Source organism: Coregonus clupeaformis, chromosome 13 (genome assembly GCF_020615455.1).
Source record: "Coregonus clupeaformis isolate EN_2021a chromosome 13, ASM2061545v1, whole genome shotgun sequence".
NCBI lineage: Eukaryota > Metazoa > Chordata > Actinopteri > Salmoniformes > Salmonidae > Coregonus > Coregonus clupeaformis.
The window spans coordinates 48230509-48252653 of NC_059204.1; the positions used below are offsets into that span (position 1 = coordinate 48230509).

Sequence of the window (22145 nt, forward strand, 5' to 3'; positions counted from 1 at the left end):
GCTTTACAATACCCCTATTTCTGATGATTTGTCCTATGTATGTACTGTATAAGGATAATAAAACTAAGACTGACATATTTCTCAACATGCTCACAACCTGCCATTGGATACATTTATTTAAAAAAATGGTACATGCCAAGTTTTAGTCAAATACTGTATGGAAAATAATATTTACCATATACTATTCTTTCTATTCAGCACTTTAAAAAAACTGTTTTGAAATGTGTATCCTGTATTTTTTGCTATTTGATTAAATGGAAGTTAAAATGACTAAATGGTGAGCCTATCATTATCTGATGTATTGGTGGCTAAACAAAATGTGCTCATGGTATTTCACGGAAAACTTAGATTTTGCATGAATTACTTGGGGGTGAAAGATAAGTGAAACCTCAACGAATGCACAATCAAAGGTTCTGAACATAAGATAGAGGCCATTACAAGTTTGGAAATATATAAATTACTGTACATCTAAAAAATTTGCCAAAGTGATTGAAAAAAACGAATATGTTCCACTTTATTCGTCCTGTCTGGAAAAATATGCAAAAACTCCGAGATTATTATCATTTGACATCAAGGGAGGACATTTATTCTGCAAAATAAAATACTTGAACAGTAGATGGGATCTATATGCTTAAGAGTTATTTTATTACATACGTGTGTGTGTGTGTGTGTGTGTGTGTGTGTGTGTGTGTGTGTGTGTGTGTGCGCACATTCCACTGCAACATTATTTAGTAAAAGTATGTTTTCATGGAAGATAAGCATAATTTTGCTCTCATCATGTAAATAACATCATGAATAATAAGAATTCTGGACAGAAATATTGAACTACACATTTTGGTTTTGTGTAAAAGCTACAAGGCTCCAATGACTACAGAAAACGGAGGGGCGAGCACACCCCCATATCCACATCGATGGGGCTGTAGTGGAGAGGGTCGAGAGCTTCAACTTCCTTGGTGTCCACATCACTAAGGAATTAACATGGTCCAAACACACCCACACAGTTGTGAAGAGGGCACCTCAGCGCCTCTTCCCCCTCAGGAGGATGAAAAGATTTTGCATTGGCCCTCAGATCCTCAAAAGGTTCTACAGCTGCGCCACTGAGACCATCTTGACTGGCTGCATCATCGGTTGGTAAAGCACTTCATGATGACAGAAGTGAGTGCTATGGGGCGATAGTCATTTAGTTCAGTTACCTTCACTTTCTTGGGTACAGGAACAATGGTGGACAAGCGTCAAGCGGTACCAGTGCACCAAGACTGGAACCAACAGGACCCTGAACAGCTTCTACCCCCAAGCCAGAAGACTGCTAAAAAATACTTCTAAATAGCTAATCAAATGCCTACCCGGACTAAGTGCATTGACCATTTTTGCACTAACTCTCTTGTACTGACTCTATGCACACACACACACTGGACTCTACATACACCAGTGGAGGCTGGTGGGAGGAGCTATAGGAGGACGGGCTCATTGTAATGGCTGGAATGGAATCAATGGAACTGTATCAAACACATCAAACATATGGAAACCACATGTTTGACTCCATTCCATTGATTCCATTCCAGCCATTACAATGAGCCCATCCTCCTATAGCTCCTCCCACCAGCCTCTACTTACTTACACATACTTACATTGACATCCCAACACAGACACACACACACACACACACACACACACACACACACACACACACACACATACACACACACTCACCACATACTCTGCTTCTACTGTCTTATCTATCCTATTGCCGAGTCACTTTACCCCAACCTATATGTACATAGCTACCTCAATGACCTCGTACCCCTCCCTGCACATCGACTCGGTACTGGTACTCCCTGTATATAGCCATGTTACTTTTACTTGTTATTGTTATTCGCTATTCACTGTGTTTTTTTCCTTGTGTCACTATTTCTATTTTTATTTTAAAAATGTATCTTTACCTTTAACTCTGCATTGTTGGAAAAGGACCCGTAAGTAAGCATTTCACTGTTAGTCTACACCTGTTGTTTACGAAGCATGTGACAAATACAATTTGAACTGTTGAAAGGTGTTACTCAGCCTGTTCTGTCATCAAATAGTGTTCAGATGGGTCCCAAATTATATAATCATTCATAATTATAGCAGTGGGAAAAAATGCATCAGTAACATTAGTCTTTTCTTAGACTCTTAGACAAACTCAGAACAATATGCAAATACTTGGATACACTAAATCAGAATCTATTTAAGATCAGCTTTCACACGGTGTCTAAATGGATGTGGGATTTTGTCAAAGATTGGGAATAGTGCATCCTTTCTGCATTTCAACACCTTGTTTTTCTATGGCCCTCAAATTCAAATCTGTACCTCGAAGCCAGTTTCACTGCTTTTTTAAAAAATTATTTCCCTCTAATCAGGAATTTATTTAGACCTAGGTCACCATGTGGGTGCAATTCATTTTAAGGTAGAACATAAAACCAGCAGTAGTCCGGACCTCATAGGGTAAGATTTGAATACCCCTGGTCCATGGGCTTGTTCTGTTAATTCCTAGACGATCACGGTGTTCCACATCTCTTTCAGTACTTTTCCTATGTGGCTCAGGACTTACTGATTGGGTCTGGGGCTCTGTTATCCCAACGGCCAGCTGTCAGCCAATATATTCCATTATAGATCCAGTAAGTGTCATTCTCCAAGCTTTGATTCTGTATATTATAGGGCTCATTTCAGTCATAGAAACTTTTAGTGAGTTCAATAGCTTGTGTTACTCTCCATCGTCTCCATCTCATTCTGTTCTGGTATGGTTGTCAATGTGTCTGGTTGAACTATATTAGGTCCAAGGCATCCGAGTAGAGTTGTCCATCCCAGCTGGTTCCATCTCAAAGCTTTCTTAGAACCATCCTCAAACATGTATCATTATGAGACAAATCCAATATGGATTTATCATGGCAACAGACAGTTCAATTTACATTCCATTCAGATCATGGGTGTTTGCATGCTCCTGATGCTGCTGTTGTAGTGCTCTGATAGTGTAATCTTTCTCTAATCTGACTGGCCATCAGAAGCTCTGTACGATGCGCTCGCTCTTCCTGGTCTCAGCTCTCAGCTCTCCGAAGGTGTCAAAGAACTGCTCCATCTCCCTCTGCAGCGTGGTGTTGCGGCGGTCGGCGTCGGCCCGGGCACGCTCCACATTGCGGATCTTGATCTCGGCCACGCTGTACCAGCGGCGCTGCTGCTCCAGGCTGGCCCGCAGTCCCACCACCTCCCCATGGAGGGCCTCGTTACGCAGCTCAAACCTGGGAGAGACAGGAGAGACGGGGACAAGGAGTTACACACACACAGCTTTCACACTGGTGGTACAACAGGACTGTGGTGCAGCACGTAACATGTAACATCACATCATGTTAGCGTAACCTGACACATGTTGAAGACTGTATATAGAATATATATGGACATTTGAAAAGGACTGCTGATGCATTGGCATGATTTATTCACAGCTCCATTACCTCTGGATTTTGGCCTCGAACTCAGCCCTCTGCCTGGCCATCTGTTGCCTGAGGCCAGCCAGGAGACAGTACATGGCCTGGGAGGCCGGGGGGCCGTGGGGGTCAGGGGGAGCAGAGGGCAGGAAGACCTCCGAGCTGCCCGTGCTCAGGGGGTCATCAATGGGGACAGAGGAGGAGGCTGGGGAGTTAGGATGGAGGTCCTCCTCTCCTGGGTCAGTCCTGAAGGAGGGGAACCTGGTGGACCCCCGTCCTAGGCTAGCTCTAACCACACCACTCCCACTGTCGTCCAGGTGCAGGATCTCAAAGGAGGACCAGGAGTTGCTGGTGTCTGCCACGCTTGCCGTGCCCGCCTCCACCTCCACTGTACCAGCTGGGCTGCCCGCACCACCATCAGCAGCCACCTCATCCATGCATTGGAGTGTGTCCAAGTTGTCATAGACAGACAGAGTGCTGTCCTGAGCCTCACTGCTTCCACTGGTGCCAGTGGTCCCCTGCTCTGCAGCCCAGCTGGGATCATCTGGGCCTGTCCAGCCACTGGGCAGCATGCTGCTGCTGTGGTCTGGGTCAGCCTGTATCGTCACAGTGGAAGCAGAGGCTGTGAGTGGGGAGGCAGGGTGAGGGTGAAGGTGGGGGCTGTGTGCTTTCTCAGGGGGCTGGGACTCTGACTGGGACAGAGTGTATCTGTGGTACAGAGACCCAACAGCAGGGATCAATGGAGAGAACCCCTCAGCTGGCTGCTGGTTGTCTGTGTTGAACAGGCGTGAGGCTAAGCTGGTTTCACGCCGGCTTTGGGCCGACCCTCTCCTCTCAGCAATCAGAGGCACGGAGAGCTGGCGGGAGCAAGGGGAAGGATGGTGGGCTAGCTGTTGTTGGGGGAGGAGCTTGGCTGTTATGCCCAGCCTGGAGTCATGCGACTGGGGCTGGGTGTGCGCCCCCTCGAATGGGTCTCCTTTCCATATATGACAGGGGTAAGAGTCTGGTCGTGAGGAACCGGGGGCGTCTACGTCTCTCCCCTCCCTGGAGAAAAGGCACCGGTGCTCCCTGATCAGCTCAGACATGAGCTGCTGCACCACGGCTGCCCCTGGGGAACAGAAGGACGGACACACACTGAGTCACAGCAGGACACCTATAGTACAAACAACATACAAACAGCATCACATTGCACGCAGCATGTTACACAACACTGTGTTGATAGAAACACTGTCTCAAGGCCACCCAGACAGACAGACACAGCCCCTATCTTTATCTGTCTATATCTGTCTCTGTCTGGCTCTATATCTGTAGGCTATCTCTGATTCATGTCCTTTTTTCTGAACCACACTCACCTCCAATGATACTCTCTGGATCTTCAGCTTTGGGTCGTAGGATGTTAGGCCCGAAAACAGTCGCCAAGTTCTGGGTGCTCATCTTGTTGCCGCTGGAATAGGACTGGACTTCGTTCAAAAACCTGTATTGGCAGTGATTTATCCGCATGAGACTTGGGCAGGGTCGATTTTGTCACAGCTGCTACATAACATACAGAAATGTGTCATGGTTGAACAGATGTTAATGTTTGTTGTTCTGTATGTTGTAAGCTACTGTAACTGCGCCACAGGCCAAGTCTATAGTGATTCAAACAATTATATTTGCATTGCATTGAAAGTGCATTGAAAGTGAGGTATGTTGTATGCAGATTTGATGTTATCTTGATGTGAGATAATTACTAATGAATTACAGGTAAATTGTAGACTTACTGGCAGATGTAGTTTAGCAGGTTAAAGTTAGCCACTGGAAGTTCATGAATAAGATGCTGTAGTTCTGTCAAACCCTTGGGGACACCGGGGAAGATATTGTTGCAAGTAGTGCGCTACCATCAATGGACTTTATCAATTACATTTCTCCTTAGAACTTTTAGATCAGAGGATGGTGGTTGTGTTATGTCTCTGTTTATCAGATGTATCTCAGCATGGCGTGCATGATGCAGCTGGACGGAGACTTACGTGCTTCCTCTCAGAGGAGATCTTTTTGCCACACACCAGGAAGTCCTGGTATCTGGAGAAAGGCACGAGTGGTTCTGGCAGCTCCCGCAGATAAAGCTTCAGGAGAGACGCCACGGTGTGCACGTCTGTACTGCTAGGATGACAAATACACACACACACTTAGAATACAGCACATCCCTACCACCGTATGGGGGCACGCACCTACACATAACGGAACATACAGATATAGCTGGAGAATAGGTCTAATTTCATTTTCAACAGTGGTGTTTCTGTTTGTGTTGACTGGAGAGCTCTTACCTGTCAAAGGAGGGCTTCTCCCCAGCGTCGAAGGCATCCTGCAACTCTTTGACCAGCGTGGCCTGGCCTGGCTGGCGGAACAGCCCTACCTCCAGAAGCCCCCGCTCCCGGATGAAGTCCACACACTGCTCCACCACCAGAGGTGCCATGTGGACCCCGTAACGCCGCTCGTACAGAACAGTCTCCTCCAACCGCTGGCCAAACACGCCTGAGGAGAGAGAGTTTAAGATCACCCAGGCTAAATGAATAAACGGAGGATGATAGAGTGTTAGTTTGATGGTTCAGGGATTTTCCTTTCTTCAGACAAGTGTACTCGAACCCTCCATACTCCAAACCACCTGTCTACGCAGCCTGCCTCACACTGTGTGCCTCTGTGTGTCTCTGTGTGTCTCTGTGGGCCTCTGTGGGCCTGAGATACTCACGCCTCCTGAAGCTCAGCACCCGCTTGATCTTCCTGTAAGCAGAGTGGGACAGGTAGCTGCTGGTCCTGCACGCTGTCGCCTTGTTCTCCGGCATCTTCTCTGTTCTCTTCACACTTATTTTCTCCCCGTCCAGATCTCACTCTCCTTTTCACCTCTTTTCTTCCCCTCTCTCCTCTTTGGCCAGTCTGGCTGTTTGATGGGATGGCCTGTGACAGCTTGTCGCTGCTTAGACCAGTGCATTCTTTCCCAAGCGGCCCACCCCTATCTACCTCTCTTTTGTTTTGTAAACTCTCTCCTGGCTGGTACTCTGTGTTGTGTTTCTTCTCACCCTCCCTCCTCCTCTCCCCGCCTCCTTTTCTCTCTTCAGGTAAACAGATAAGGCTCTTTGCTCTGATGACTCAAGAAATGAGGAGGCAGAGACGTTCCTTGTCAATGCTGAACAATGGTCCTTGAGCTCAACTATGTGACCTAATCAGATGAATGAGCATTCCAATGGAAAGAATTTCATCCTACAAGAAGAAGCATTGTGACATGCCTGACATATCACAAACTCACAATCACTCAGGCATGCAATGGAGCAAACATCCCAATGAATAGAACAGCCATGGGAACATGAGCCGTGTCAAAATGTAATACGGGATGTTGAACTTTGGAAAGTAAAATCCCCTCTTTATTTTTGGTGGCTAAGGTCCCCTCTTTAGATTCCTAAGATAATTATTTCACAGGAGATCGGAGAGTCCGGCAACACTAAATGTTCTACTGATAAAACAGGTCCTTATCACCACTAAACATTGTAAATGTCCGAAAAGTTACTCCACATGTTGTTGCTGAATGCAGGTAAAGAGTATCGAGGGGGCAATTGTACAGTAGCTCGGCACCTCTCACGCTCACCTCAGACTTGGTTCCCAGGGCGCAAGTCCTTCCACGATGCTTATCTGAACTCAATCTGGCGAGCATTGAAAATCCAGAGGAAACACTTTCAGGCTGGATTGTGTTGACAAAAGAGTCCACTTAGCTGCCAGCTCTCCTAGAAGAAGGTGTCCTGTTATTATAGCAGTGTTGACTGTGACAGCCACAGGGAGTATGTTATTCCCTCCCTACCCAGAGGAGATGACGTTAGTGTTCCAGCGTTGTCCAGCAGTAATTTTGCTTGGTTAGCACCACTTAGTTTGTCCAGAGGAGCAAGCTGTGTCCTTGCGGCACGTGTCTCTCCCTCCTTGTCCCATCCATTCCTCCTCATGCCATTGTTTTCACACAGCCAGTGTCATACCTCCCTCCCTCTCCAATACACTCTCAGTCCTCCCTTGAGCTGCTATCTTTTTCACCAATTCGATTATGTTTGTTCCCTCAGGTCGTAGTCCTTAGGGTTCCTTCAAAGATCCCCACGGTCCAACCATAAGTATGAGTACACAGTGTTATGTCTTTGACTCTTTCTCTTTTATTTAGCCTGGCTCAGCCCCCTCCCCAGCCCCTGCCTACTCCACCCCCTCTCTTCTCTACCCCACCTCCCTCCCTTATCAACTATTCCCCACCATACTCACTGGAGCATGGCCAAGGTGGCGCCGGCACCTTCTGTCTCTCCTATCTCTCCCTGCCCGGGAATCATTAACAAGGGAGAACAGTGTCACAGATTGACTAAAAGTAAATGAGTTAGAACCCTTTTTGTCCCCCCACTCTCCTCTGTCCTAGCATACTACTCTGCCTGCAGGCAGCCAGCTCCCTCAGAATAATTTTCCACTGAGCCATTATGAACCACCCCTTTCCCCTGGTGGTCCAAGACTATATGGGGCTAAACTGGCCCCAGCCCCAGCTGAATCTGGCTCTCTGGCTCTCTTGCTGGACATTAGCTGGATGTGAATGAGGTGGATGTATGGCCTCAGTGAGCCATGATGGCCTCTAATCTGTGAAAATCTCTCTCCTGAAGGACGTGTCGGAGACAGGCAATAGACTGAGCGATGGAAGAACTAACTGCTCCGGGGTGGTGTGGGGAATTCATTGAGAATGTTAATCTCTCTTGTGAAATGTGTTGCTGTGCATTGACCAGGCTATGGGGTCAGATTCCTGTGATAGGCACACAAGTAATCTAAGGACATTCAGGTCTTTATGAGTACAACAACGAGTATTTTGACCCAGTGAATTCCCTCTGTGATGGCCTGATGCTGTAGTTCTTTGATGGAAATATTAAAGGATGATTATGTTAGTCATTCTTCCAATGCCTGTCTCAGGTCTGTGTGTAAGGATCAATATTTCCTCACAAGGGAAGTCAGCACTAGGCCTGCACGTCTCAGCTCAACCTGTGTGCTTGCGCGTGTGTACTCCCTCTGTGCTTTTCAGACTTCTAGGACCTCTGGAGAATTTTGTATTAGCAGAAACGGCAAAATGTTTATTGGATGTTAAATTTCAAGAACCCTCCGCCCACAGAAGGGGTGCTGCGTGTTATGTTCGTTACTGTTGTCCAACCAGGTAGGACACATTTTGCGGAGTCGTTGCGTATGCTAGTTTGCAACATTGCAGAAAATGTAAGAACAGTTTGAGGAAAAAAAGAATTCTGTTTTGTCAGAAGTGTGCTCTATACACACAATCGAGTCGATGAAGGCATTACAACTCTGCTTGAACACTCTCCGCCCAAGGAAGGCATTTGATTGATTTGATGTGTTGCGAGGCGTCACTGATTTACACCGGGTTTCCACCCCTTTCTAGACCCTTTTTAGCCTTTTTATCTACCCCAATGCTGCCATTGAGTTCACCAGGCTTGCCAATTAGGGATTGCTGGTTCTGGTTGACTTACTCTTTGGGTAACTACCCAGCTATTACATTTGGTTCTTTGGAAGTTGTGGGAACGTATGTTTTTGGTTTCACATTGGTTGTTTGTCCTCCAAACACAGGCTTCTCAGGCATTATCATTTAAAAAATTGTCAGTCCACCTTCTAAACACTAGCTTACTATGGATTGTTTCATTATGCAGTTTAACCTACTATCTATAGCTATATACAGTAGTTAGCTGCTATTTATATACTTTTTCTAAAAATTAAACATCAAATAGCCAAAAAACTATGAAAAAAGTAGTAGGCTTGAGGATACATTTTGCCACGATTGTTGATCTCAGCGGTTTTGTCTGGCTAATAACATGCCCTACACAAATGGGCTGCAATCAAGGACAAGATAAATTACACTACCGTTCAAAAGTTTGGGGTCACATAGAAATGTCCTTGTTTTCTAAATAAAATAAATTTTTTGGTCCATTATAATAACATCAAATTGATCAGAAATACAGTGTAGACATTGTTAATGTTGTAAATGGCTATTGTAGCTGGAAGCGGCTGATTTGTAATGGAATATCTACATAGGCGTACAGAGGCCCATTATCAGCAACCATCAGTCCTGTGTTCCAATGGCACGTTGTGTTTGCTAATCCAAGTTTATCATTTTAAAAGGCTAATTGATCATTAGAAAACCCTTTTGCAATTATGCTAGCACAGCTGAAAACTGTTGTGCTGATTAAAGAAGCAATAAAACTGGCCTACTTGAGACTAGTTGAGTATCTGGAGCATCAGCAATTGTGGGTTCGATTACAGGCTCAAAATGGCCAGAAACAAATAACTTTCTTCTGAAACTGGTCAGTCTATTCTTGTTCTGAGAAATGAAGGCTATTTCACGCGAGAAATTGCCAAGAAACTGTAAAACGCTGTGTACTACTCCCTTCACAGAACAGCGCAAACTGTCTCTAACCAGAATAGAAAGAGGAGTGAGAGGCCCCGTTGCAAAACTAAGCAAGAGGACAAATACATTAGAGTGTCTAGTTTGAGAAACAGACGCCTCACAGGTACTCAACTGGCAGCTTCATTAAATAGTACCCGTGAAACACCAGGCTCAACGTCAACAGTGAAGAGGCGACTCTGGGATGCTGACCTTCAGAGTTGCAAAGAAAAGCCATATCTCAAACTGGCCAATAAAAATTAAAGATTAAGATGGGCAAAACATTACCACGTGCCTGTCCTCCCCAATTAAGGTGCCACCAACCTCCTGTGATTTGAGAACATTACTTTAAATAGAATCATGAGGAAACCTGTAGTTTCTAAAATTCCCACAGAATAACGTTTTTTTTTGTTGAACATTCCCAATTCATAGAATATCACCAAAATGCGTATTACATGTAACCATGTTTGAAGTTTTAGGAAAAGTTCTGTTAAAGTAATGAAAATAATGTTTTTTGTCAAGTTCCTTAAATGTGCTGACAATGTTCCAAAGCCAAGCAACTGTCCGGCACCATTACCAGAAAGTTGTGGGAAGGTTGTATGCAAAATATCCATAGGACAACCACGCTCTCACCAAGCTCTAAGAAAGAGATTGTGTTGGGAGGCAGGTAGCCTAGCGGTTAAGAGTGTTGGGCTAGTAACTGAAAGATCACTGGTTCAAATCCCTGATCTGGCAAGTTGGAAAAATCTGCAGTTCTGCCCTTGAGCAAGACAGCTGACCCCTAACAACAACTGCTCCCCGGGCACCGATGACGTCAATTAAGGCAGCTCACCTCTCTGATTCAGAGGGGTTGGGTTAAATGCGGAAGACACATTTTGGTTGAACGCATTCAGTTGTGCAACTGACTAGGTATCCCCCTTCCCCTTGCATATGGTTCTGAGAATGTTATGTGCAAACTGGGTATGGCGTGAAGCCCAGCAGGCACCCAGCCAAGGCAGACACACAGCTGTGCCCACCAAGGAGGCAGAGGGGAGGTGAGGCTCAGGTATGCACACACACAGGGTTGGGCTAAGCCCTGTAGAGACTGGAGGAGTCAGACTCTGGTCTGTTGAACTGAAATAAATGATATGGCGTGACTGAATTGATTGTTTGTTCAAGACAGTGAGAGCGCCAAGTGTATGCATTTGAGTGTGGTAATGAGCGTTTAGTAGTGTATATGTATGTAGTAGTGATGCTACCTGTAAAGGGTATCCAGACACCCTTGTTGAGGGTCTTGAGCCACTCCTCTCCCTGACCACAGCTGTTGGAGAGGAAGAAATATGAGCCAGGGCTGACCAGCACGTCTCTGTTCCCACCTGTGATGGAGGGAGGGAGGCATGGATGGAGAGAGGGTGAGAAAGAGTCACAGACAGATAGCAAAGACGCGTGACTGCAGCCCTGCTGAAAAACTGCAGACTAGCCAAAATTTTAAGCTGGTCCATGCTGGACAAGCTGGTCTGACCAGCATGGTCTAGCTGGTTAGGCTGGCCAACCAGCTGGTCAAGCTGATGATGCTGGTGACCAGTTTATGATGGTATGCTGGTGACCAGCTTATGCTGGGATGCTGGTATGCTGGTTACCAGTTTATGCTAATCCAATCTGTTAGTTGGACCTATTGTACCGTTACTGAACTGGTTGTTCCAGTTTAGATAAATTAGGTATATTTCATTTATTCATCTTTCTAACCCTGGTAGTCATTCTGAATGATGATTGTGGGTGAATGAAATTCATTAAAAATGAAAAGCTGAAATGTCTTGATTCAATAAGTATTCAACACCTTTGTTATGGCAAGCCTAAATAAATTCAGGATTAAATTGTGCTTAACAAGATAGCATGGACAAGATTGTTGAATGAATGACTACCTGATCTCTGTACCCCACAAGTACAATTATCTGTAATGTCCCTCAGTCGCGCAGTGAATCTCAGACACATATTCAACTACAAAGACCAGGGAGGTTTTCCAATGCCTTGCAAAGAAGGACACCTATTGGTAGATGTTTATTTTTTTTTAAACACACACACGTAATATCCCTTTGAACATGGTGAAGTTATTAATTACACTTTGGATGGTGTATCAATACACCCAGTCACTACAAAGATACAGGCGTACTTCCTAACTCAGTTGCTGGAGAGGAAGGAAACCGCTCAGGGATATCACCATGAGGCCAACGGTGACTTTAAAACAGTTACAGAGTTTAATGGCTGTAATAGGAGAAAACTGAGGATGGACCAACAACATTGTAGTTACTCCAAAATATTAACCTAATTGACTGAATGAAAAGAAGGAAGACTGTACAGAATAAAAGTAAAACTGCTAAAACTTTACTTTATGTCCTGAATACAAAGCGTTATGTTTGGGACAAATTCAACACAACACATCACTGAGTACCACTCTTCACATTTTCAAGCATGGTGGTGGCTGCATCATGTTATGGGTATGCTTGTCATCGGCAAGGACTAGGGATTTTTTAGGATGAAAAATAAACGGAATAGAGCTAAGCACAGGAAAAATCATAGAGGAAAACCTGGTTCAGTCTGCTTTCCAACAGACACTGGGAGACAAATTCACCTTTCAGCAGGACAATAACCTAAAACACAAGGACATTGAATGTTCCTGAGTGGCCTAGTTACAATTACAGTAATTCTGATAGTGCAGGTCAGGTATTTTCATCTCTCCTTCACTCAAACAGAGAGAGGGTCAGAATGTGCGTGAATGAACTGGTATATGCAGTGTCAGTGTCTGTCCTCTCTGCCTGTCTCCACAGGCCCACAGACTGAGATCCTCTCATGGTCGTACCGTCACACCACAGCACCAGTCAAACATGACAAATCCCTAAATGGCGATACAGATTAATACTGTTTTTCATTCCATGCATTTCACAATCCCCACTCTCCTTCTCTTTGAAATCTTGTTCATCTTTGAAGAGTGTGGGTGCTGGGAAAAGCAGTGCAGGATCCTTATGTACACAAGTGGGCTTTCTTGGAAATAACAAGTGGGAGTGCTGTAGTAATGTTCAATGATCTACTGTATATACACCAGTCTCAGAAGAATGGTTTTCCTGTACGTGTGATTTATGCTTGCCGACTGCGAGTTGTTGGGATTAATTCCAGACAATTAAACAGGCCATTTTTCTGTAATAGTACAGGACGTGATTCTAGCTCCTTCCGGTCACTGTGTCCTCTCTGCTAGAATGATAGCTGGACAAGAGCCCGGATAGAATCAGGTGGCCATTCCTTATCTTTAAGCACTTCTCGGGTTCAACAAGGGAAGAGGAGCTCATTGATTTTCATAATTTAATTAAAACTCTTGCTGCCTTTTTTCATACATTTTTCCCGGAGATATAAATCAAGTTATGGGGTTCTGGAGGCAATAAAAACGGTGCTCTCAATTCTGCACACATTCTCTGGGAAAGAGTGCGGACGGTGATTCATTTCAGGCGAGACACTTTTCTTAACAAGGACAGCGATGTAAAATAAGCCCATCTAAGTGGCTTTATCAATAGCTACACCTCTACTGTAATAGCCTGTTCCAAGCAGCTCTGAATACAAGGCATTCCTCAACCTAAGCTGCGATAACGGAGCTGAGCAGACCCTACATGTGATGTGGGTGTACAGTGTGTGATCTTTATCAGAGACTCTCAATTATTTATATTGATTCAGGAAAGTTAAGTGATTTCATTCCAAGATTATTTAGTGTAATGCAACAGCGTTATGGGGTAGAACAAGCCTTTCCTAACAACAATTACACTCCAGCCTGTTTGTCCACATTCCTCTACATTGTACATTTAGTCATTTAGCAGACGCTCTTATCCAGAGGAACTTACAATTAGTAGAATGATGCTCAATCTTTTAGTCTTTTGTCAGATGACTGTCTCATCCCTATCTCATCCCCTCCCTCAGCTCATTATTTTGAGTACCCTCCTCTCCTCCCTGTCCCACATCCGTCAGGTACTGTAAATCAGGGGCCTGGTTAAAACAGCTTTAATGTACTCTTCCTCTCCTGCCCCCCTTCCTCCTACCTCGGAACACCAATGAACATGCACTGATGTCACTCAAGGGCACCAAGAGACACTACATCACTACATCACTACATCACTCTCTGGTCCCCCTCGGAGCCCCATGTTATCTGCATATGAGTGTTTGATAGGGGAAAGTACATCAGGACTGGATGACCCAATTCTCCCTTGGGGATGTAATTAATGCTCTTTGAGTTGCCCTCCTCTTACCCCCAGCATTCCATAGTGATATGATCAAATTAGAAATGATCAAGCATGGTCTGTACACACTGAATCATCTGCCATACACATGAACTGAACTGTATGACATTTGGCCACATAAGGACATCAGTGCAAGTATTTCATTTTCAACAAGTAGAAACATTAGTAGAAAGATTCTTCATAACTCACACTTTTGCCTTGAGTTTAGCTTTATTGATGCATATTATGAAAAAGCAATATGAATGGTAAAAGTACTGAAGTATTTCCAAAGGTTGTAGTGTAAAGTAACTCTACATTTAGCTTTTTCACTATGGTCACAGTAAAGCATGCTTACTTTCTGCTGAATATGAGGAAACAATCACAAAGTAGACCTGCCCAAGCCAGGTTCAAATGACCAAGACCTGTCTCATGATAATGGCTGATGGATAGTATGATAGGAGGAGTGTGTGAGGCAAGGGTTGACATCTCACTCACCTTTCTGAGTGGCGCTGTTGTACTTCCAAGACTTGAAGCAGGTGAGTCCCATACTGCAGGTGTATGTCCAGCTCTAGTAATCACCTAGCGTAGCCAACGGCCCAGTCCTCTAAGCACATGTAGTTGACCCATAATGATCCAATTGATTTAGCATGTAAAACACCTTTACCTTCCACTGATAGCACTCCCTACCGACCAAACATCCCGAAGGCTTCCTAGGACTGCCATGTCATGGATCCCCGCCCATTCCTCCCCCTCTCTTTCTCCCTTTCTCCCTTTCTCTCTCTCTCTCTCCTGATCTCTTGCTATCTCCCTCCTCATCCACCTCATCAATAACCATACAGCCCCATCCCCTTAGCCGTGCTGTGTTGGGTTGCGGCAGACCAACCCACAACGGCCGCACACGCAGAGGCAAAGCACGGCCTCAGCATCTCTCTACCAGCTGTAATTACTTCAGTACAATGCAGCGTCGCAGGCGGAGGCAATTTCCCTAATGCACAGCCCACCCCACTACACCCCACCCCCCCAGCTTTCCCATTTTGTTTAATGGCCATCAATGTGCACCGCCCTCACCCACACACAATGACTCAAGGGGTTATAAAGACGCGAGCGGGTGCCCGGCACGTTAAACTTTTGAACCGTCATCCATTACGCTAAGAGGAGCCTCTCTCTCCTTACTCTACCATCCTCTCACTCTCTCCCCCCCTCTCTAGCCTCCATCCCTCTAGCTCTCTCCCATAGCATCTTGGATTTATGATCCTGGCCTGGCAGATGCTCAGGGATATATTGATCCTGACCAGAGAGACCCACTTCATTTGGCGTGAGGAGCGCTCCTCCTCAGTAGACTTTACTGATGCCATCAAATCTGTTTGGCTTGGCTGGAGTTATGTGGTCAGGTGCCAGTCTATGAATGTCACAGTGAAAGGGGTACCATGAGACCATTACATATACAACGACCTAGCTACTCCTTTAAAGTTCTTGTCCATCGTGTTACTACTATCATGGGAGATAGAAGACGGGGATATCACGAGTGAGATAAAAAGACAATGCAATTATCTTTTTGATGTTTGCTTCTCTTGTTAGGATTACAACTCTGAAAGTGAAACCAGTTAAAGTATTTAACTGTACTCCTGGCATATAGACTCCTGGTATCGGCGATGGGGTATTGGCCAGCCCAGTCCCTATAGGCTACTGTGTGACAAAAGGTGATTCAGTTCCCTACTCTGACCACATCAGGGAGGTACTCCAATTACCACTGAGAGCTTTCAATTCCCTATGTGTCAAAACAAGGGACTCACACTCTTCATGCGAGGGGGGTGGGGGGGGTGCTCTTCAGAAAATGAAAACAGTCACTCCTCCCATCCCACCCGACCCCATTCCACCCGACCCCATTCCACCCGACCCCATCCCACCCGACCCCATTCCACCACTCCTCATTTTCACCCCTTATTATACTCTTTAGTTAAATTGAATTATTGGTTTAAGAGGAGCTGCTAATGGTTTCCATTTTCATTCATACACATGCCTTAAGCTCTTTTCCCCTCCACTTTCTTTGGGGTCAAGAGTTAAGTCTGTCAGTCTCACCAAGTGAGGAAGTGTAAGTGGTCAGATTGACCTTGCATTGAAACGCATTAAACTAATAGTTCAGCTATATTCCCTGACATTCATTTTTTAAAATCATACTCAGGGTATTCCAAATGAAACCAAATAAACCTGCATGACTGGGTTTCACTGATCCAGTCTTTCACAAACAGTATCCATGGTCGTCTGTGGTTAAATATACCTGAAAAGCCAAATGCCTGTTTTTGTTTGTGGCTGTGGCACACAAACAGGCATGTGCTTTGTGTGGATTCATAAAGTTGAGTCCAGTCAGTCATTCAGTTGGAAGAACGAATCAAATGTTCCAAGCAGTGTTTGTGTTGCGGCACATATTGTCCTTTGACTAATGAAGTGTCTATGCCCCCTACTGATGGAAACATCAAATAGCAGACAGACTGAAATTAGGTCAGTATGAACAAGGTCACTCCAACCCTGTTCCTGGAGAGCTACCGTCCTGTAGGTTTTCGCTCCAACTCTAATCCGGTTGATAAGCTGAATGAGGTTGGTTACAACTGGGGTTGGAGTAGAAAACTATGGGAGGGCAGTGCTCCAGGAACAGGGTTGGAGAGCGTTGGATGAACAATACAGAAGCTGAAGAATACTTTTGTTGGTGGTCATTTCTCAGAGGTAAAATAAAACATATTTCTTCCTTTCATTGAAAGTATTGTGACGTGAGATGATCACATCATTTGTATTTTCTCATAAATAACTGTCTTTATCTTTTGGGTCATTCTTGAATTGCGTTGGCATTGAAAAACCATGAAAAACACGTTAAAATGACAAATAGACATCGTACATGTTTTTGTTTATAACGAGCTGTTTATCTATAACTCCTTTTATACTGCAAAACCTTATCTTAATGCATTGTTTAAAGTACTAAGGGCAAGCAATGTGCCCTTGTGACTTGTCCCAGTAGTGAATAGATCTTATTTTGAATGCTAGAAAGTAAACAAGTATTTAATATATTGTATAGATCAATAAAAACAGACTATTAAAATATATATTACATAAACAGTACCAGTCAAAAGTTTGGACACCTACTCATTCAAGGGTTTTTCTTTATTTTTACTATTTTCTACATTGTAGAATAATAGTGAAGACATCAAAACTACGAAATAACACATATGGAATCATGTAGTAACCAAAAAAGTGTTAAACAAATCAAAATATGTTTTATATTTGAGATTCTTCAAAGTACCCACCCTTTGCCTTGATGACAACTTTGTACACTCTTGGCATTCTCTCAACCAGCTTCATCCTATAAGATGGCACCGATAGAGAGGGCTGCCTCGCTTCTAGTCCTTAGGAAACTTTGCATTATTTAGTTTTTTTATGTATTATTTCTTACATTGTTAGCCCAGAAAATCTTAAGTGTTATTACATATAGCCGGGAAGACCTATTGGATATCAGAGCAGCGTCAACTTACCAGGACTATGACCAGGAATACGACTTTCCCGAAGTGGATCCTTTGTCCGCACCACCCAGGGCATTTGAACTGATTCCAGAGGCCGACCCAAAACAACGCTGCCAGAGGAGAGGGAGCCGCAGCGGTTTTCTAGTCAGACTTAGGAGGCCCACACACCACCCATCGCTTCCGAGAATATTACTCGCTAATGTCCAGTCCCTAGACAACAAAGTTGACGAGATCAGGGCAAGGGTTGCTTTCCAGAGAGACATCAGGGATTGTAACATACTCTGTTTCACGGAAACATGGCTCTCTCGGGATATACTGTCCCCGTCCATACAGCCATCTGGGTTCTCAGTACATCACGTCGACAGGAATAAACATCTCTCTGGGAAGAAGAAGGGTGGGGGGGTATGTTTCATGACTAACGACTCATGGTGCAATTGTAACAACATACAGGAACTCAAGTCATTTTGTTCACCCGACCTAGAATTCATCACAATCAAATGCCGAACGTATTATCTCCCAAGATAATTCTCTTCGGTTATTGTTACAGCCGTGTATATCCCCCCTAAAGCCGATACCACGACGGCCCTCAAGGAACTTCACTGGACTTTATGCAAACTGGAAACCATATATCCTGAGGCTGCATTTATTGTAGCTGGGGATTTTAACAAAGCAAATTTGAGAAAAAGGCAACCTAAATTTTATCAGCATATTGACTGTAGCACTCGCGCTGAAAAAAAAACTGACCCATGGTCACACTACTTTCCGCGATGCATACAAGGCCCTCCCCCGCCCTCCTTTCGGCAAATCTGACCACAACCCCATTTTGCTCCTCCCTTCCTATAGGCAGAAACACAAACAGGAAGCACCCATGCTTAGGACTATTCAATGCTGGTCTGACCAAGATTGTTTTGATCACGCGGACTGGGATATGTTCCGGGTAGCCTATGAGAATAATATAGACGTATACGCTGATTCGGTGAGTGGGTTTATAAGGAAGTGTATAGTAAATGTCGTACCAACTGTGACTATTAAAACCTACCCTAACCAGAAACCGTGGATAGATGGCAGCATTCGCAAAAAACTGAAAGCATGAACCACCGCATTTAACCATGGCAAGGTGACAGGGAATATGGCAGAATACAAACAGAGTGGTCGTTCCCTCCGCAAGGCAATCAAACAGGCAAAACGTCAACATCGAGACAAAGTGGAGTCGCAATTCAACGGCTCAGACATGAGACGTATGTGGCAGGGTTTACAGACAATCACGGACTACAATAGGAAAACCAGCCACGTCGCAGACACCGATATCTTGCTGCCAGACTAGCTAAACAAGTTCTGTGCCCGCTTTGAGGATAACACAGTGCCACCGACGCACCAGCTACCAAGGACTGTGGGCTCTCCTTCTCCGTGGCCGACGTGAGTAAGACATTTAAACGTGTTAACCCTCGCGAGGCTGCCGGCCCAGACGGCATTCCTAGCCGCGTCCTCAGAGCATGCGCAGACCAGCTGGCTGGTGTGTTTACGGACATATTCAATCTCTCCCTATCCCAGTCTGCTGTCCCCACATGCTTCAAGATGGCCACCATTGTTCCTGTACCCAAGAATGCAAAGGTAACTGAACAAAATGACTATCGCCCAGTATCACCCACTTCTGTCATCATGAAGTGCTTTGAGAAACTAGTCAAGGATCATATCACTTCCACCTTACCTGTCACCCTAGACCCACTTCAATTTGCTTACCACCTCAATAGGTCCACAGACGATGTAATTGCCATCACACTGCACACTGCCCTATCCCATCTGGACAAGAGGAATACCTATGTAAGAATGCTGTACATTGATTATAGCTCAACATTCAACACATCAGTACCCTCCAAGCTCATCATTAAGCTTGAGGCGCTGGGTCTCAACCCCGCCCTGTGCAATTGTTTCCTGGACTTCCTGACGGGCCGCCCCCAGGTGGTGAAGATAGGAAACAACATCTCCACTTCACTGATCCTCAACACTGGGGCCCCACAATGGTGTGTGCTCAGCCCCCTCATGTACTCCCTGTTCATCCATGACTGTGTAGCAATGCACACCTCCAACTCAATCATCAAGTTTGCAGATAACAAACGATGAGACAGCCTACAGGGAGAAGGTGAAGGCTCTCGGAGTGTGGTGTCAGGAAAATAACCTATCACTCAACATCAACAAAACAAAGGAGATGATCGTGGACTTCAGGAAAAAGCAGAGGGAGTACCCCCCTATCCACATCGACGGGACAGCAGTGGAGAAGGTGCAAAGTTTTAAGTTCCTCGGCGTACATATCACTGACAAACTGTAATGGTCCACCCACACCTCAGGAGGCTGAAGACATTTGGCCTGTCACCTAAAACCCTCACAAACTTTTACAGATGCACAATTGAGAGCATGCTGTCGGGCTGTATCACCGCCTGGTATGGCAACTGCACCGCCCAAAACCTCAGGGATCTCCAGAGGGTGGTGCGGTCTGCACAACGCATCACCGGGGGCAAACTACCCGCCCTCCAGGACAACTAAAGCACCCAAAGTCACAGGAAGGCCAAAAAGATAATCAAGGACAACTACCATCCGAGCCACTGCCTGTTCACCCCGCTATCACCCAGAAGGCGAGGTCAGTACAGGTGCATTAAAGCTGGGACCGAGAGACTGAAAAACAGCTATCTCAAGGCCATCAGACTGTAAAAGAGCCATTACTAGCACAGAGAGGCTGCTGCCTACATACACACTTGAAAATCACTGGTCACTTTAATAAATGGAACACTATTCACATTAATAATGCCACTTTCAGTAATGTTTACATATCTTGCATTACCCATCTCATATGTATATACTGTATTCTATACGATCTATTGCATCTTAGCCTATGCCACTCTGATAATGACACTGCTCATCCATATATTTATAAATTGTTATTCCATTCCTTTACTTAGATTTGTGTGTATTAGGTTTTTGTTGTAGAACTGTTAGATATTACTTGCTAGATATTGCTGCACTGTCAGAACTAGAAGCACAAACATTTCGCTACACTCGCAATAACATCTGCTAACCATGTGTATGTGACCAATAAATTGGATTGGATTTGAGGTAGTCACCTGGAATGAATTTCAATTCGTTTCTTGTTTGTGGAATTTATTTCCTTCTTAATGCGTTTGAGCAAATCAGTTGTGTTGTGACAAGGTAGGGGTGGTATTCAGAAGATAGCGCTATTTGGTAAAAGACCAAGTCCATATTATGGCAAGAACAGCTCAAATAAGCAAAGAGAAACGACAGTCCATCATTACTTTAAGACATGAAGGTCCATCAATCCGGAAAATTTAAACAACTTTATTTTAGTTTCTTCAAGTGCAGTGACAAAAAACATCAAGCGCTATGATGAAACTGGCTCTCATGAGGACCTCCACAGGAAAGGAAGACCCAGAGTTACCTCTGCTGCAGAGGATAAGTTCATTAGAGTTATCAGCCTCAGATTACAGCCCAAATAAATGCTTCACAGAGTTTAAGTAACAGACACATCTCAACATCAACTGTTCAGAGGAGCCTGCGTGAATCAGGCCTTCATGGTCAAATTGCTGCAAAGAAACCACTACTAAAGGACACCAATAAGAAGCAGAGACTTGCTTGAGCCAAGAAACACGAGCAATGGACATTAGACCGGTGGAAATCTGTAATTTGGTCTGATAAATCCAAATGTGAGATTTTTGGTTCCAACCGCCGTATCTTTTAGACGCAGAGTCAGTGAACGGATTATCTCTGCATGTGTGGTTCCCACCGTGAAGCATGGAGGTGTGATGGTGCTTCGCTGGTGACACTGTCTGTGATTTATTTAGAATTCAAGGCACACTTAACCAGCATGGCTACCACCGCATTCTGCAGTGAAACGCCATCTAATCTGGTTTGCGCTTAATGGGACTATCATTTGTTTTTCAACAGGACAATGACCCAAAACACACCCCCAGGCTGTGTAAGGGCTATTTGACCAAGAAGGAGCGTGATGGATTTCTGCATCAGATTACCTGGCCTCCACAATCACCCGACCTCAACCCAATTGAGATGGTTTGGGATGAGTTGGACCACAGAGTGAAGGAAAAGCAGCCAACAAGTGCTCAGCATATGTGGGAACTCCTTCAAGACTGTTGGAAAAACATTCCTCATGAAGCTGGTTGAGAGAATGCCAAGAGCTGCCATCAAGGCAAAGGGTGGCTACTTTGAAGAATCTAAAATCTAAAATATATTTTGATTTGTTTAACACTTTTTTTGGTTACTACATGATTCCATGTGTTATTTCATGGTTTTGATGTCTTCACAATTATTCTAGAATTTAGAAAATAGTACAAATAAAAACCCTTGAATGAGTGGGTGTGTCCAAACTTTTGACTGGTACTGTACACACACAGTGCCTTCGGAAAGTATTCAGACCCCTTGACTTTTTCCACATTTTGTTAGGTTACAGCCTTATTCTAATATTGATTCAATTGTTCCCCCACAGGTTTTCAATGGAGATCAA

The 22145-nt window shown here is 44.7% G+C and overlaps 1 protein-coding gene across 1 annotated transcript; it reads right to left on the reverse strand.

Annotated features, from left to right (window-relative positions):
- Nucleotides 1-1963: 1963 nt before the first annotated feature.
- On the reverse strand, nucleotides 1964-15025 carry si:ch211-247j9.1 (rho GTPase-activating protein 24). Its single transcript, XM_041894462.2, has 8 exons — nucleotides 14604-15025; nucleotides 11112-11228; nucleotides 5756-5963; nucleotides 5459-5591; nucleotides 5213-5286; nucleotides 4805-4926; nucleotides 3480-4560; nucleotides 1964-3269 (listed from the first exon to the last, which is right to left on the reverse strand). Exons 1-8 carry the CDS (start codon nucleotides 14653-14655, stop codon nucleotides 3032-3034), a joined length of 2025 nt encoding a protein of 674 aa, XP_041750396.2. The 5' UTR covers nucleotides 14656-15025; the 3' UTR covers nucleotides 1964-3031.
- Nucleotides 15026-22145: the final 7120 nt, after the last annotated feature.